The following is a 15,233-nucleotide window of genomic DNA, read 5'->3' as shown; positions in this document are numbered from 1 at the left end:
CACATTAAAAGGATCATACACCATGATCAAGTGGGGTTTATTCCAGGAATGCAAGGATTCTTCAATATATGCAAATCAATCAACATGATACACGATATTAACAAATTGAAGGAGAAAAACCATATGATCATCTCAATACACGGAGAGAAATCTTTCGACAAAATTCAACACCCACTTATGATAAAAACCCTGCAGAAAGTAGGCATAGAGGGAACTTTCCTCAACATAATAAAGGCCATATATGACAAACCCACAGCCAACATCGTCCTCAATGGTGAAAAACTGAAACCATTTCCACTAAGATCAGGAACAAGACAAAGTTGCCCACTCTCACCACTCTTATTCAACATAGTTTTGGAAGTTTTAGCCACAGCAATCAGAGAAGAAAATGAAATAAAAGGAATCCAAATTGGAAAAGAAAAAGTAAAGCTGTCACTGTTTGCAGATGACATGATACTATACATAGAGAATCCTAAAGAGGCTACCAGAAAACTACTAGAGCTAATCAATGAATTTGGTAAAGTTGCAGGATACAAAATTAATGCACAGAAATCTCTGGCATTCTTATACACTAGTGATGAAAAATCTGAAAGTGAAATTCAGGAAAAACTCCGATTTACCACTGCAAGAAAAAGAATAAAATATCTAGGAATAAACCTACCTAAGGAGACAAAAGACCTGTATGCAGAAAATTACAAGACACTGATGAAAGGAATTAAAGATGATATAAATAGATGGAGAGATATACCATGTTCTTGGATTGGAAGAATCAACATTGTGAAAATGACTCTACTACACAAAGCAATCTACACATTCAAAGCAATCCCTATCAAACTACCAGTGGCATTTTTCACAGAACTAGAACAAAAAATTTCACAATTTTTATGGAAACACAAAAGACCCCAAATAGCCAAAGCATCTTAAGAACGAAAACAGAGCTGAAGAAATCAGGCTCCCTGACTTCAGACTATACTACAAAGCTACAGTAATCAAGACACTATGGTACTGGCACAAAAACAGAAATATAGATCAATGGAACAGGATAGAAAGCCCAGAGATAAACCCACGTAGCTATGGTCAACTAATCTATGACAAAGGAGGCAAGGATATACAATGGAGAAAAGACAGCCTCTTCAATAAGTGGTGCTGGGAAAACTGTTCAGCTACATGTAAAAGAATGAAATTAGAACACTCTCTAACACCATACACAAAAATAAACTCAAAATGGATTAGAGATCTAAATGTAAGACTGGACACTATAAAACTCTTAGAGGAAAACATAGGAGGAACACTCTTTCACATAAATCACAGCAAGATCTTTTTTTTTTTTTTTTTTTTTTTTTTTTTTTTGCATTACGTGGGCCTCTCACTGTTGTGGCCTCTCCCGTTGTGGAGCACAGGCTCCGGACGCGCAGGCCCAGCGGCCATGGCTCACGGGCCCAGCCGCTCCGCGGCATGTGGGATCCTCCCGGACAGGGGCACGAACCCGTGTCCCCTGCATCGGCAGGCGGACTCTCAACCACTGCGCCACCAGGGAAGCCCAGCAAGATCTTTTTTGATCCACCTCCTAGAGTAATGAAATAAAAACAAAAATAAACAAATGGGACCTAATGAAACTTAAAAGCTTTGGAAAGCAACGGAAACTACAAACAAGACAAAAAGACAACCCTCAGAATGGGAGAAAATATTTGCAAACGAATCAACGGACAAAGGATAAATCTCCAAAATATATAAACAGCTCATGCAAGTCAATATTTAAAAAACAAACAACCCAATCAAAAAATGGTCAGAAGATGGGCTTCCCTGGTGGCGCAGTGGTTGGGAGTCCACCTGCCAATGCAGGGGACATGGGTTCTTCCCCGGTCTGGGAGGATCCCACATGCCGCGGATCAGCTGGGCCCGTGAGCCATGGCCGCTGAGCCTGCACGTCCGGAGCCTGTGCTCCACAATGGGAGAGGCCACAACAGTGAGAGGCCCGCATACAGCAAAAAAAAAAAAAAAAAAGGTCAGAAGACCTAAATAGACATTTCTCCAAAGAAGACATACAGATGGCCAAAAAGCACATGAAAAGCTGCTCAACATCACTAATTATTAGAGAAATGCAAATCAAAACTACAATGAGGTATCACCTCACACCAGTTAGAATGGGCATCATCAGAAAATCTACAAACAACAAATGCTGGAGAGGGTGTGGAGAAAAGGGAACCCTCTTGCACTGTTGGTGGGAATGTAAATTGATACAGCCACTATGGAGAACAGTATGGAGATTCCTTAAAAAACTAAAAACAGAATTACCATATGACCCAACATTCCCACTACTGGGCATATACCCAGAGAAAACCATAATTCAAAAAGACACATGCACCCCAATGTTCACTGCAGCCCTATTTACAATAGCCAGGTCATGGAAGCAACCCAAATGCCCATTGACAGATGAAAGGATAAAGAAGATGTGGTACATATATACAATGGAATATTACTCAGCCATTAAAAGGAACGAAATTGGGTCATTTGTAGAGACGTGTACGGATCTGGAGACTGTCATACAGAGTGAAGTAAGTCAGAAAGAGAAAAACAAATATTGTATATTAACGCATACATGTGGAACCTAGATAAATGGTACAGATGAACTGGTTTTCAGGGCAGAAACAGAGACACAGATGTAGAGAACAAACGTATGGACACCAAGGGGGGAAAGTGGTGGTGGGGAGTGTTGCTGGTGGGATGAACTGGGAGATTGGGATTGACATGTATACACCAATATGTATAAAATGGATAACTAATAAGAAACAGCTGTATAAAAAAATAAAATTCAAAAAAAAAGCCTCAAAAAAAAAAAAAGCCTAAGGAGAACCACGAGAATAACACGCATTGCAACAATATGGATGAATTTCAGTCGTCTCGTTGAATGAAAGCAGCCAGACAGAAAAGACCACACACGATGTGATTCCATTTATACAGTATATACAAAACCAAGAAAAACTAGTTTATGCTGTTAAAGGTCAAGATGGTGGTTTCCCTCAGAGGCTTGGTGGGAAAACAGTACCTGGAAGAGAACACTGAGGAGGCTTGTCTGTTTCTCTATGTGATGCATTTATTTGATCTATTCTATATAAATGTTTCTGTTATTTAGGAGGATTTATATTTATTTTAATAATGGTTACCTCTGTAACTATACCTCTTTAATGCCCTTAGTTCCCTGGATTTAGCAATTTGGAGAGGTCATTAGGAGAGCTGTCATTCAACAGAGGGAGGAAAGCAGAAGCCGGATTCCAGAGAGGAATAAAGGAAGAAGAGACAAGAGGAATTTAAGGAAAAAGGTAGAAAAGACTGTGGACATCAGTTCAACAGAGATTCAGGTTAAGATGGGTTTGGTTTAGCAGACAAGAAGTCCATACATGTTCAAACACATTTATTGCCCAGAGGAAGGAGTTAAGAGAGGGAGAAGAAGTTAAACCAGTCAAGAAAGCAAGATGCCAGATAGGAAGCAATGGAGTGAGGAGGCCAGGTGAGGCCCCTCATTCTCTGAGCCTGGGGAGACACGGAGGGACGGTGGGGAGGGAGAAACAGGCACCTATGGAGAGTGATGAACCTGATGCTCTCAATTTTCTCCACGAAGGAAATGCTGATGTCATCTGATCAGAGTGGGGAATAGAGAAGGAAGTTAGGGATTCGATCAGGGAAAGTGAAGAAGATAAAAACAGGAGCTGAGGGGAGGTTCACGGCACATATTCAAGCCAGAGACCAGAGAGGTGAACTGAGGGCCCAGCTCAGGCTGGAGCAAGGCTCCGGGGCTTTCCTCTGGCAGGCTCAGGCCCCACTGGCAACGTGGGTGTGTGGATGAATAAGTGACTGGATGGATGAGTGGATGTATGTATGTATGGATGGATGGATGGATAGATGGATGGCTGGCTGGCTGCAGCCTTGAACCAGGGATGGGACTCCAAAGGGCAAAAGAATTGGAGCACGGATGACACCGACCCCATTTTACCTTCTTCACACTACTTTTGACCTAAAACTACCCATGCCATGTATGCTTTTGTTCTCTGAATCTCTCACCCAAATGTGAGGTCGCCAAGGCAGGGTTTTTGTCCATCACAGTGTCATAACAGCACCAACACTGAGAACAGTGCCTGGCCGTGAACATCTGGCATAATGGCAGAGTCCAAGCTGGGCCAGGAAGGCAGAGGCCACGAGGGGCAGAGGGCTCCAGAGGAACGGGATGCTTGAGGGCTGGGGAGTCCAGGAGCAGAGGTGGGGCGAGACGGACAGCACAACTGTGAGGGTGTAGAGAGTGCTGAAGGCTAAGGTCAGAGGAGGGCATGCTGGTAGAATCGGGCTCCAGTGGTGTCCGTGGGCTAAGAATCCAGCAATGAGGAGGGCCAGAGCCCGGCCACGGCTGCTGCCTCACGCTGACTCCCCACAGTACAGGGAGGAGGAACAGGTCACTGGGAGAGCCAGGGCCCCGGGAGAGGCTGTGCCCACAGAGCCGTCGGGTTCAGTTAAGCGAGAAGAGCTAAGAGCACAGTGCGCGTAGGGAAGTGTGAGGGAGACGGTGGCCATCGACAGATGCCCCCAGTTGACCCCAACACTGCCCTCTTCACTTAATGACCCAGGAACCTGCTACACCAAGAAAAAGGTACAAACGACTCCCATCCTCCTCCGACCCACACACACACCCCTCAACCCTGTCACAGGACACCTTGTGTACTCTCCTTTCTGTAGAGAAAAAAAAAATGCCCTCTGAGCATGAGGCTCCAAACAGAGGTACATGAAGAGTCATCCTGCCTCAACTGCAGGCTCTGGAGACACGGCCCTTTCTCTATGGGCCTCAGAGTGCCAGCTCAAGAGCCCTGAGCTCTGCGGACCCAACTGCCATGCCCCCAAGCCCATCCAAGCCAGTAGGGTGGCCACAGCCACAGCTCTTCCCACAGCACACTCCTCAGTGCCCTCATTCTGTGCCACCCCGTGCCCTGCCTGTGTTGCCCAATGGTAAGGCCTGTGGGTAAAGCACTTCCTCACTGAGCCAAAGCACAATGACATGCACATGGCCGAGCCAGCACAGACAAGACAGACAGATGTGGCACTTACAGAGTGTATGATGTCCACCATGTTGTAGGCTTTGGTAGATTCCAAAGGGACAATGGTGTCAAGCTCAGGAACCAGACGGTCACTTTGGATAGAAAAAGAAGCAGATATAATCAACATGGAAGAGCCCATTGCCTTCTGTGGGTGGGGAATGGGAGAGGAAATGGGGGAGACACAGCATGGGGGCTGGACTGATTCTGTCCCTGCTGGGCTCGCAAAGCAGTCCCCCAAGATACATTCCTTTGTTACCACCGTATTAAACTGAACCTGAGCTTGATATTAACCCAGATATTAGTATTAGTTATTAGTTATTAGATATTAGATATTAGTATTAATATCTTCTGGATATTAACCTCCAGAAGATCTTTCTGTTTTCATTTAGAGGAAAAACAATGAGCTTATTCCCCTGCATGTGGAGATTCCTTCACTTATCCTCTCTGAATACCTCCTACATTCTAGGTATTGTATGCGGCACCAAAGGACATTGTAGTGAATAAGCCCCTGTACCATCAAGCCCAGCTTCCCAGAGAGCTCAGCACCAGCGTCTTGGGTACAGCCCCACCCAGTAACAAAGTCCTCCCTTACTTTTCATGTGCTGTTTACACATATGCATACAGCTTCCCTGGGACTGAATGAAGAGGAGGTATGGCTGGGCCAAAGCAGGCTGTTCAGACATGTCTGGGCCCTCGGACCATAACACCTTCAAATGATGTCCTAAACCTTTCAAGAACCCCAAACAGTACAGCAGCTCGGAAAAGGAGGCTGTGCCCATCGCTTCTGGGCCTTGTGACCACCCTCCCTCTCATGACTACACACAGTGGGCCACTGATTGTATCCCCTGAGGAATGAGGCAGAGGCAGACAAGGAGGGGCCCTGGGGACATGACTCTTCAGAGCATCCCTGGCCCAGACACGGCCCCATAGGTAGAAGCCCAGGGCAGTGTCTGCAAACGGCTTCTTCCCGAGGGATGGCTTCTTCTCGAGGGACAGCTTCTTCCCAAGGGACACAATTTCAAGTCCTTCTGCAGAAGCACTGCAGGCCAAGTGAGTGCTTCAAAATCAGAGAGGAAACAAAATGGAGAAGACAGCAGCCAGTGGCCTGGAGCTATAGTTCCCCAGCTGGGCTTCTGGCTTATTCTGCGGTGCTCCCCACATCAGGCAGTGGCCGGAATAGCAAGAAGGAAAGAAGGTCTTCACTAGGTGGTCAGCAACATACCCTTCCCCAAGAATGCCCCAGCTTCTGGCCACAAGCAGGTCTGCATAAGCACATTTCCTAGAGGGCATGCTGTCTGAATCATTTCACATTGATTTATTTCATGTTAAGACAAAAAAAAAAAAAAAAAACTCTCTCAATTCTGGACAAAGACTCAGAAATAATATTTTTTTGGCCACTTTTTACTCCCAAGCTACTTGTCAGATATTAGAGAGAGGAAAAACGTGAATAAAAATTAAATCTCTTGGGATTTCCCTGGCAGTCCAGTGGTTAAGACTCTGTCTGAGCTTCCACTGCAGGGGGCACGGATTTGATCCCTGGTGGGGAAACTAAGATCCCGCATTACACACAGCATGGCCAAAAAAATTTTTTTTATTTCTTTTTAAATAAGTAAATAAAATCCTTCGTGGCTCCTATACCCAGACATGCCACCACCATGCCTACACCTGACTCCACTGCACAATCTACTCCAAGCTGCCCACCAGGGCAGACCCTGGAGGTCCCGCCAGGGCACAGGGGCCAGAGAAGGACAAGCCAACCTGCAAAACGAGAGAAGGAGCTCCAGCCTGCAACTCACCTGGGATCATGGCACTCACGGACGGGGGCCGGGTCCTGATTGCTGAGAGGCAAGTAGTTGAAGAACTCCCGGAGATTACACAAGGCGTCCACGTCGTTTTCAAAAGCTCTGTGGGCCACGCCTGAGAAAACAGGGAGTATATAATGGGCCAGGGCGCCTGTCAGCCCAGAGACGCAGCTTCATGCTCACCTGCCCCCTCTAGGGCGGGGCTGCAGCGTCGCCACCCCCTCCCCTGAGGACGGTACCACACCACACACCTGCAGGCTGACCCTCAGTCCATGCAGCCTGTTCTCTCTGCAAGGGTCACTCCTTTCATTATCCAGGTCTTTGACCTAGTGTCGCCTATTTGCCGAGGCTTTCCCTGCCCCTCTCCAGAGCACAACTTTCCCCACGCCCCTCACTCTCCATCCCTGGACCAGGTGGGAATTCTCGTCACACTTTTCCCTGCAGCACCTATTTCCATGTTTACTGCCTGACATGTCCCCGAGAGTATCAGCTCCAACGGGGCAGAGGCCAGGCCTGTCATATCACTGCCGCCCAGCAACTGGAATAATGCCTGGTTTTATGTCCATTAACACTCAAGAAAGCCGGACAATAAAAAATAAAAGGAAAGCGGCTGGCACATGTCATGGTGCTCAGCAATGGCAGAACAAGGGAGGAAAGACGGGGAACCACATGGCCTGGTAAGGAATCAAGCCGTCATTCCTCAGGAACACTCTGAAATCTCAGAAGAGCCAAACAGGGCCATAGACATGACAGAGAAAGTGGGGCAGGAAACCCCCTCTCAGGTTCACCCCACCGGACTCCCTGCTTCCACCGCTGCCCCCAGAGTCTCTTCTCTACCAGGCAGCCCAACTGAGCTTTTAAAGTCAGATCATGTCGTGTCTCTAATGCAACCACCCTCCTTGCCACTCACCGAGCACACCAGCCCCTCTCCTTCCTCAGAAGCCTCTGCCTGCGATGCTTCTCCCCTAGGTATGCACGCAGTCCACTCCTTCAAACCTGCTCAACTATTGCCCAGTGAGGCCTGTCCTTACCACCCTCATTAAAACTGTAACAATCCCAACCCCCTTTACCCTATGCTACTTTTTCCACAGCACACATACTTTTATGAATCATAATTCTTATAACCATTATTCTAGTTAGCTCAAAAATTTCAAAGACGGGCTTCCCTGGTGGCACAGTGGTTGAGAGTCCACCTGCCGATGCAGGGGACACGGGTTTGTGCCCCGGTCCGGGAGGATCCCACATGCCGTGGAGCGGCTGGGCCCGTGAGCCATGGCTGCTGAGCCTGAGCGTCCGGAGCCTGTGCTCCGCAACGGGAGAGGCCACAACAGTGAGAGGCCCGCGTACCGCAAAACAAAACAAAACAAAAAAAATTTCAAGGACTATGAAAGCATTAGTAGTAGCCTGTAATTTAACGAGTTTGAGATATAAATCCACCTTTATTACTATATCTGTAGACAATACATGACACTACAGTCTATTCAAAGAAATTCTGTCAGTGAAGTGATATCTGTACAGACTGTCACTTCTAGCAATTCCTCTTCTCAGTGCTGACAACAGTAAGGTAAGCTTCGAGGCCTCTAACCTGACATGGTGGTGTGGGTCCTGGCGCCCCCAAGCTCCTCCTGGGTAACGTCCTCATTGGTGACAGACTTCACAACATCAGGGCCAGTGATGAACAGGTAGGAGGTGTCCTGAAACCAGAGAATTCCAGAAAGTTCAATCTCAGAGCACCAGAACTCAATGGAGCCATAGAGTTCACACAGCCAAGATGACAAACGCAGAGAAGATAGTGACGCGGTGGCAAAACCAGGTTAGGACGCAGCTCACAGATGCATATCCAAACTAAAGACCCACGTTTTCCCTGCCTCACTGTCTATCAAAAAATCTTTGTTGCCTGGTTCTCTCTCAGCAAAATGGCCTGCAGTGTGGCTACCAGTCATTCATTGTAGAACACCCTAACAGGTGACCCTTATTCAGAGCTTGCTGCACACCAAGAATTTTTCTAAGCATTTCATGGGATTGTGTCATTAAAGCCTAGGTACTATTATCACCCCATTTATAGATCAGGAAACTGAGGCACTGTGATACTGTGCAGCTTGCCTAAAATTAATCAGTCACTTTAAGTGAAGCCATCTGGAGACAATGATAATCAATGTTTGGTGTTTTGAGAGAGTGACAGGCTTTAATTTGTAGTTTCTAACTTAAAGATAATAAAGACATATTGTAAAAAATTTAATCGGAATAGGAGACACAGTAGAAAGTAAGTCTACATGCAAGCCCTTATTTCCAGCCCTCGAATTTCCATCCCCAAAGACGACCACTGTCAGTTTCTCTGACATCCATGCATATGAGCATTTATATATTTTTTCCCTCTTACTTTCTCTCTAGCACATTGTCCTACACACACTGTTCTCAAACTTCTTGAAGATTATTCCATATCAGTATAGTAAGATATGTATCACAACTTACTTGTCGCCTACTGATGGTCCTTTAGACTGCTGCCAGTGTTTTACTTATAACAAGCAATGCTGCAATAAGTATTTTACTACAATCATCTCTGTCAGCTCATTGTTCATGTTCTTTGCCCATTCTCCTACTAGATAGTTGTTTTTATATACTAAGGACGTTAGTCCTTAGACTATTATCTATGTTGTATCAGTCTTTATTTTATGGCTCCTTGGTTTGGAATCTTGCTAGAATGGCCTAGCTAGAGAGGTCTATCTTCCCCACTCCGCACAAAGACTCAAACAAATGTTCATAAGAGCATTACTTGTAACAATCAAAAACTAGAAACAGAGACTTCCCTGGTGGCACAGTGGTTAAGAATCTGCCTGCCAATGCAGGGGACATGAGTTCAATCCCTGGTCCGGGAAGATCCCACATGCCTGAGCAACAAAGCCTGTGCACCACAACTACTGAGCCTATGCTCTAGAGCCTGCATGCCACAACTACTGAGCCCGAGTGCTGCAACTACTGAAGCCCACATGCCTGGAGCCTGTGCTCTGCAGCAAGAGAAGCCACCACAATGAGAAGACCACGCGCTACAACAAAGAGTAGCCCCCGCTCACTGCAACTAGAGAACACGTGCGCGGAGCAACAAAGACCTAACATAGCCAAAAACAAAAAAACTAGAAACAGCCGAATTCCATCAACAAGTGAATCTCAAAATAATTATCCTAAGTGAAAGAAACCAGCCCCATCAAAAACAAAAAAAAAGAGTACATACTTTTTGTATATATTTTGTACATACAAAATGTCATTTTGTATGGTTCTGTTTATATAACATTCTAGAAAATGCAAATTAATCCTGTGTGATAAAAAGCAGATGAGGGCTTCCCTGGTGGCACAGTGGTTAAGAATCCGCCTGCCGGGCTTCCCTGGTGGCGCAGTGGTTGAGAGTCTGCCTGCTAATGCAGGGGACACGGGTTCGAGCCCTGGTCTGGGAGGATCCCACATGCCGCGGAGCAACTGGGCCTGAGAGCCACAACTACTGAGCCTGTGCATCTGGAGCCTGTGCTCCGCAAAGAGAGAGGCCACGATAGTGAGAGGCCCGCGCACCGCAATGAAGAGTGGCCCCCACTTGCCACAACTAGAGAAAGCCCTCGCACAGAAATGAAGACCCAACACAGCAAAAATAAATTAATTAATAAACTCCTACCCCCCCCAAAAAAAAAAAAAAAAAAAGAATCCGCCTGCCAATGCAGGTGACACGGGTTCGATCCCTGGTCCAGAAGATCCCACATGCCAAAGAGCAACTAAGCCCGTGCACCACAACTACTGATCCCATGTGCTGTAACTACCGAAGCCCATGCACCTAGAGCACGTGCTCCGCAGCAAGAGAAGCCACTGCAATGAGAAGCCCGCACACCGCAACGAAGAGTAGCCCCCGCTCGCCACAACTACAGAAGTCCCCACTCGCCATAGCAAGAGAAAGCCCGCATGCAGCAACAAAGACCCAACACAGCCAAAAATAAATAAATAAAAATTAAAAAAAAATTTTAATTAAAAAAAAAGCAGATGAACAGTTACCTAAAGACAGGGCTGGGAGGTAGGAAAGAATGAATTACAACAATACATGAGGAAACTTTGGGAAGTGATGGTTATATTCATTATCTTAATTGTGGTCATGGCTTCATGGTTGTATACACGCATCAAAGCTCTAATTGCACAACTTAAAGTGTGTGCAGTTCACCATACATCAATTATATCTCAAAGTTTAAAAAAAATTGTAGAAATGCAAATGGTCAAGAATATCCCATATCCATACCACTTAAAGAAAATACAGAAGGACAACTTGCTGTACCAGGTATCAGCATTTGTCGTAAAGCCATTGTAATTGATAGTATGGTACTGACTGGCACAGAGATAAGCAAACAGACCAAGAAAGCTCAGTGAAACACTCGATATATGGATGCTTGATTCACAATATAAATGACATCACAGAGCAGGAAAGATTGTTCTTTTCAATAAAAGGCCTGCACCACCAGGGAAGACCTAAAAATCACACTCTTAAAACAGCCAATGGATCAAAGATGAAATCAAGGGAAATTAGAAAATACTGAGAAATGAAAACATACAAAAACTTACGAGATGCAGCAAAAACAGTGCTAAGAGGGGAATTTAAAGCTGTTAAACACATTAAGAAAGTAAGTTCTCAGGGCTTGCCTTGTGGCTCAGTGGTTAAGAATCCGCCTGCCAATGTAGGGGACACGGGTTCGAGCCCTGGTCCAGGAAGATCCCACGTGCCGCGGAGCAACTAAGCCCATGCACCACAACTACTGAGCCTGCGCTCTAGAGCCTGCAAGCCACAACTACTGAGCCTATGTGCCACAACTTCTGAACCCCGTGTGCCTAAAGCCCATGTTCTACAAGAGAAGCCACCAAAATGAGAAGCCCACGCACTGCAACGAAGAGTAGCCCGCGCTTACCGCAACTAGAGAAAGCCTGTGCGTAGCAACAAAGACCCAATGCAGCCAAAAAAATCAGTAAGCAAAAAAAAAAAAAAAAAAAAAAAAGGAAAGTAAGTTCTCAACCTAACTTTACACCTTAAGGAGCTAAAAGAAAAGAAAAGAAAAAGAACTAAACCCAAAGTTAGCAAAAGAAAGAAAATAAAGATTAGAGCTGAGATAAATGAAAAATAAAAAAAATAGAGGGAGAAAAAAAAATCAGTAACACCAGAACTTGGTTCCTCAAAAATATCAATAAAATTGACAAATATTTAGCTAGATGGACTAAGAAAAAATAGACTCAAATTACTAAGATCAGAAATGAACATGGGGACATCATTACCAATTCCATAGAAATAAAAAGATTATAGGAGTACTATGAACAATTCTATACAACAAATTGGATAACCTGGATGATATGGACAAATTCCTAGAAACACACAACCTACCACCAAGACTGAATCATGAAAAAATAGAAAATCTGAATAGAACTGTAACTAGTAAGGAGACTGAATCAGTAATCAAAAACCTCCCAAAGAAAAGCCCAAGACCAAATGGCTTCACCAGTGAAGTCTACCAAACATTTTAAGAAAGATTAAACACCAATCCTTCTCAAGCTCTTCCCAACAAATTAAAGAGAAGGAAATACCTCCTAATTCATTCTGAGACCCAGCATTACCTTAATACCAAAGCCAGACAAAGACACTACAAGAAAAGTACACATCAATATCCCATATAAATATTGATGCAAAAATGCTCAACAAAATACTAGCAGATCTAATACAACATTTTATAAGGAATTATACACCAAGACCAAGAGGAAGTCTTCCCTGAAATGCAAGGATGGTTGAACACACCAATATCAATACACCACATTAAAAGAACAAAGGGAAAAAATTACATGATCATCTCAATGCAGAAAAAGCATCACAAAATTCAATACTCTTTCATGATAAATATACTCAGAAAACTAGAAAGAAACTATTTCAACATGATTAAGGCCACATATGAAAAACCCACAGCTAACATTATACTCAATGGTTAAAGACTGGAAGCTTTTCCTCTAAGATCAGGGACAAGGCAAGGATGCCCGCTTTCTCCACTTCCATTCAACACAGTATTGGAAATCCTAGCCAGAGCAATTAGTCAAGAAAAAGAAAAAGGCACCCAAATCAGAAAGGAAGAAGTAAAACTATCTGTTTGCAGATGACATGGATTTTATATGTAGATAACCCCAAAGATTCCACACACGCACAAAGTTAGAATAAACAAATTAAGTTGCAGGATACAAAAGTAACACACCAGAATCAGTTGCATTTCTGTATGCTAACAATGACACATCTGAAAAGGAAGTTACAAAAACAATTTCATTTACAATAGTTTCTAAAAGGATAAAGTACTTAGGTATAACTTAGCCAAAAATGCAAAAAAAACTTGTACGGTGAAAATTATAAAACATTTCTGAAAGAAATTAAATAAGACATAATGGAAAAGATATCTTCTATTTATGGATTGAAAGACTCAATATTGTTAAGATGTAAAAACTACCAAAAGCAATGTACAGATTCAACATCATCCCTACCAAAATCTCAATGACATTTTTGCAGAAATAGAAAAATCCATCCTAAAGTTGATGTGGAATCTCAAGGGACTCTGTGTACAGCCAAAACAATTCTGAAACAGAACAAGGTTGGAGGTCTCACACTTCCTGACTTCAAAACCTACTAAAAAGCTACAGAAATCAAAACAGTGTGGTACTGGCATAAAGACAGACATATAGACCAATGGAACAGAATAGAGAGCCCAGAAATAAACCCTTCCATGCCTGGTCAAATGGTTTTCAACAATGATACTTAGACCATGCAATGGAGAAAGAACAGTCTTTTCAACAAATGGTGCCGGATCCCACTCCTGGGCATATATCCAGAGAAAACTCCAATTCAAAAAAGATAGGTGCACCTCAGTATTCATATTTATAGCACTATTTACAATAGCCAAGACATGGAATCAACCTAAATGTCCATCAACAGATGAGTGGATAAAGATGTGGTATATATATACAATAGAATACTACTCAGCCATAAAAAAGAATGAAATAATGCCATTTGCAGCAACATGGATGGACCTAGAGATTATCATACTAACTGAACCAAGTCAGAAAGAGAAGACAAATATCATATGATATCACTTATATATGGAATCTAAAATATGATACAAATGAACTTGTTTACAAAACAGAAACAGACTCCCAGACATAGAAAACAAACTTATGGTTATCAGAGAGGACGGGGTGGGGCTTCCCTGGTGGTGCAGTGGTTGAGAGTCCGCCTGCCGATGCAGGGGACACGGGTTCGTGCCCCGGTCCGGGAAGATCCCACATGCCGCGGAGCGGCTGGGCCTGTGAGCCATGGCCACTGAGCCTGCGCGTCTGGAGCCTGTGCTCCGCAACGGGAGAGGCCACAACAGTGAGAGGCCCACGTACCGCAAAAAAAAAAAGAGGAAGGGGTGGAGAGAGGAATAAATTAGGAGTTTGGGGTTGACAGATACACACAACTATATATAAAATAAGACAACAAGGGCCCACTGTATAGCACAGGAAACTAGATTCAATAGCTTGTAATAAACTATAATGGAAAAGAAAAAAATAGTGCTAGGAAAACTGGATATCCATGTGCAAAAACATGAAGTTGGACCTTATGTTACATCACATACAAAAATTAACTCAAAATGGATCAAAGGACTAAACATAAGAGCTAAAACTACAAAACTTAGAAGGAAACATACAGGGAAAGTACGTGACACTGGATTTGGCAAGATTTCTTGGGTATGATAACAATAGCAGAGATTACAAAAGTAGACAAACTGGACTTCATCAAAATTAAAATCTTCTGTGCAAAGAACACTAACAGAATGAAAAGGCAGCCCACAGAATGGCAGAAAATATTTTCAAATCATGATCTGTTAAGGGGTTAATATTAGAATATATGAAGAACTCCTACAACTCAACAACAATAAAATGATCCAATCAAAAAATGAACAGAAGACTTGCATAGACATGTCTCCAAAAAAGATATACCAATGGCAAATAATATGAAAAGAGGCTCAACATCACTAATCATTTGGGAAATATAAATGAAAACCACAGTGAGATACCACTTCACACACATTAGGATAGCTATTATCAAAACAGAAAACAAACACTGGCAAGGATGTAGAGAAACTGGAACCCTTTGTGCATTGCTGGTGGGAATGTAAAATGGTGCAGCCACTGTGGAAAACAGTGTGATGTTTCTTCAAACTATTAAACAGAATTACCATAACACCCAGTAACTGCACTCCTAGGTGTATGCCCAAAAGAACTGAAAACAGGGATTCAAACAGATACATGTACACCAACGTTT

General features: G+C 43.8%; 1 protein-coding gene across 1 annotated transcript in view; it reads right to left on the bottom strand.

Annotated features, from left to right (window-relative positions):
* PCCB (propionyl-CoA carboxylase subunit beta) overlaps nucleotides 1–15,233 on the bottom strand; it is a gene marked incomplete at its 5' end in the record, with an annotated part of 80,899 nt that overhangs the window by 35,309 nt on the left and 30,357 nt on the right. Inside the window, 3 exons of the mRNA XM_079704481.1 lie at nucleotides 5,092–5,173; nucleotides 6,878–6,998; nucleotides 8,469–8,577. Coding sequence (XP_079560607.1) covers nucleotides 5,092–5,173; nucleotides 6,878–6,998; nucleotides 8,469–8,577 — 312 coding nt within the window. The remainder of the gene's footprint in view (nucleotides 1–5,091; nucleotides 5,174–6,877; nucleotides 6,999–8,468; nucleotides 8,578–15,233) is intronic.

The sequence above is a fragment of the Hyperoodon ampullatus genome (genome assembly GCF_949752795.1).
Source record: "Hyperoodon ampullatus genome assembly, chromosome: 5".
Lineage (NCBI taxonomy): Eukaryota > Metazoa > Chordata > Mammalia > Artiodactyla > Ziphiidae > Hyperoodon > Hyperoodon ampullatus.
This window is presented reverse-complemented; position numbering and strand designations above follow the sequence as displayed.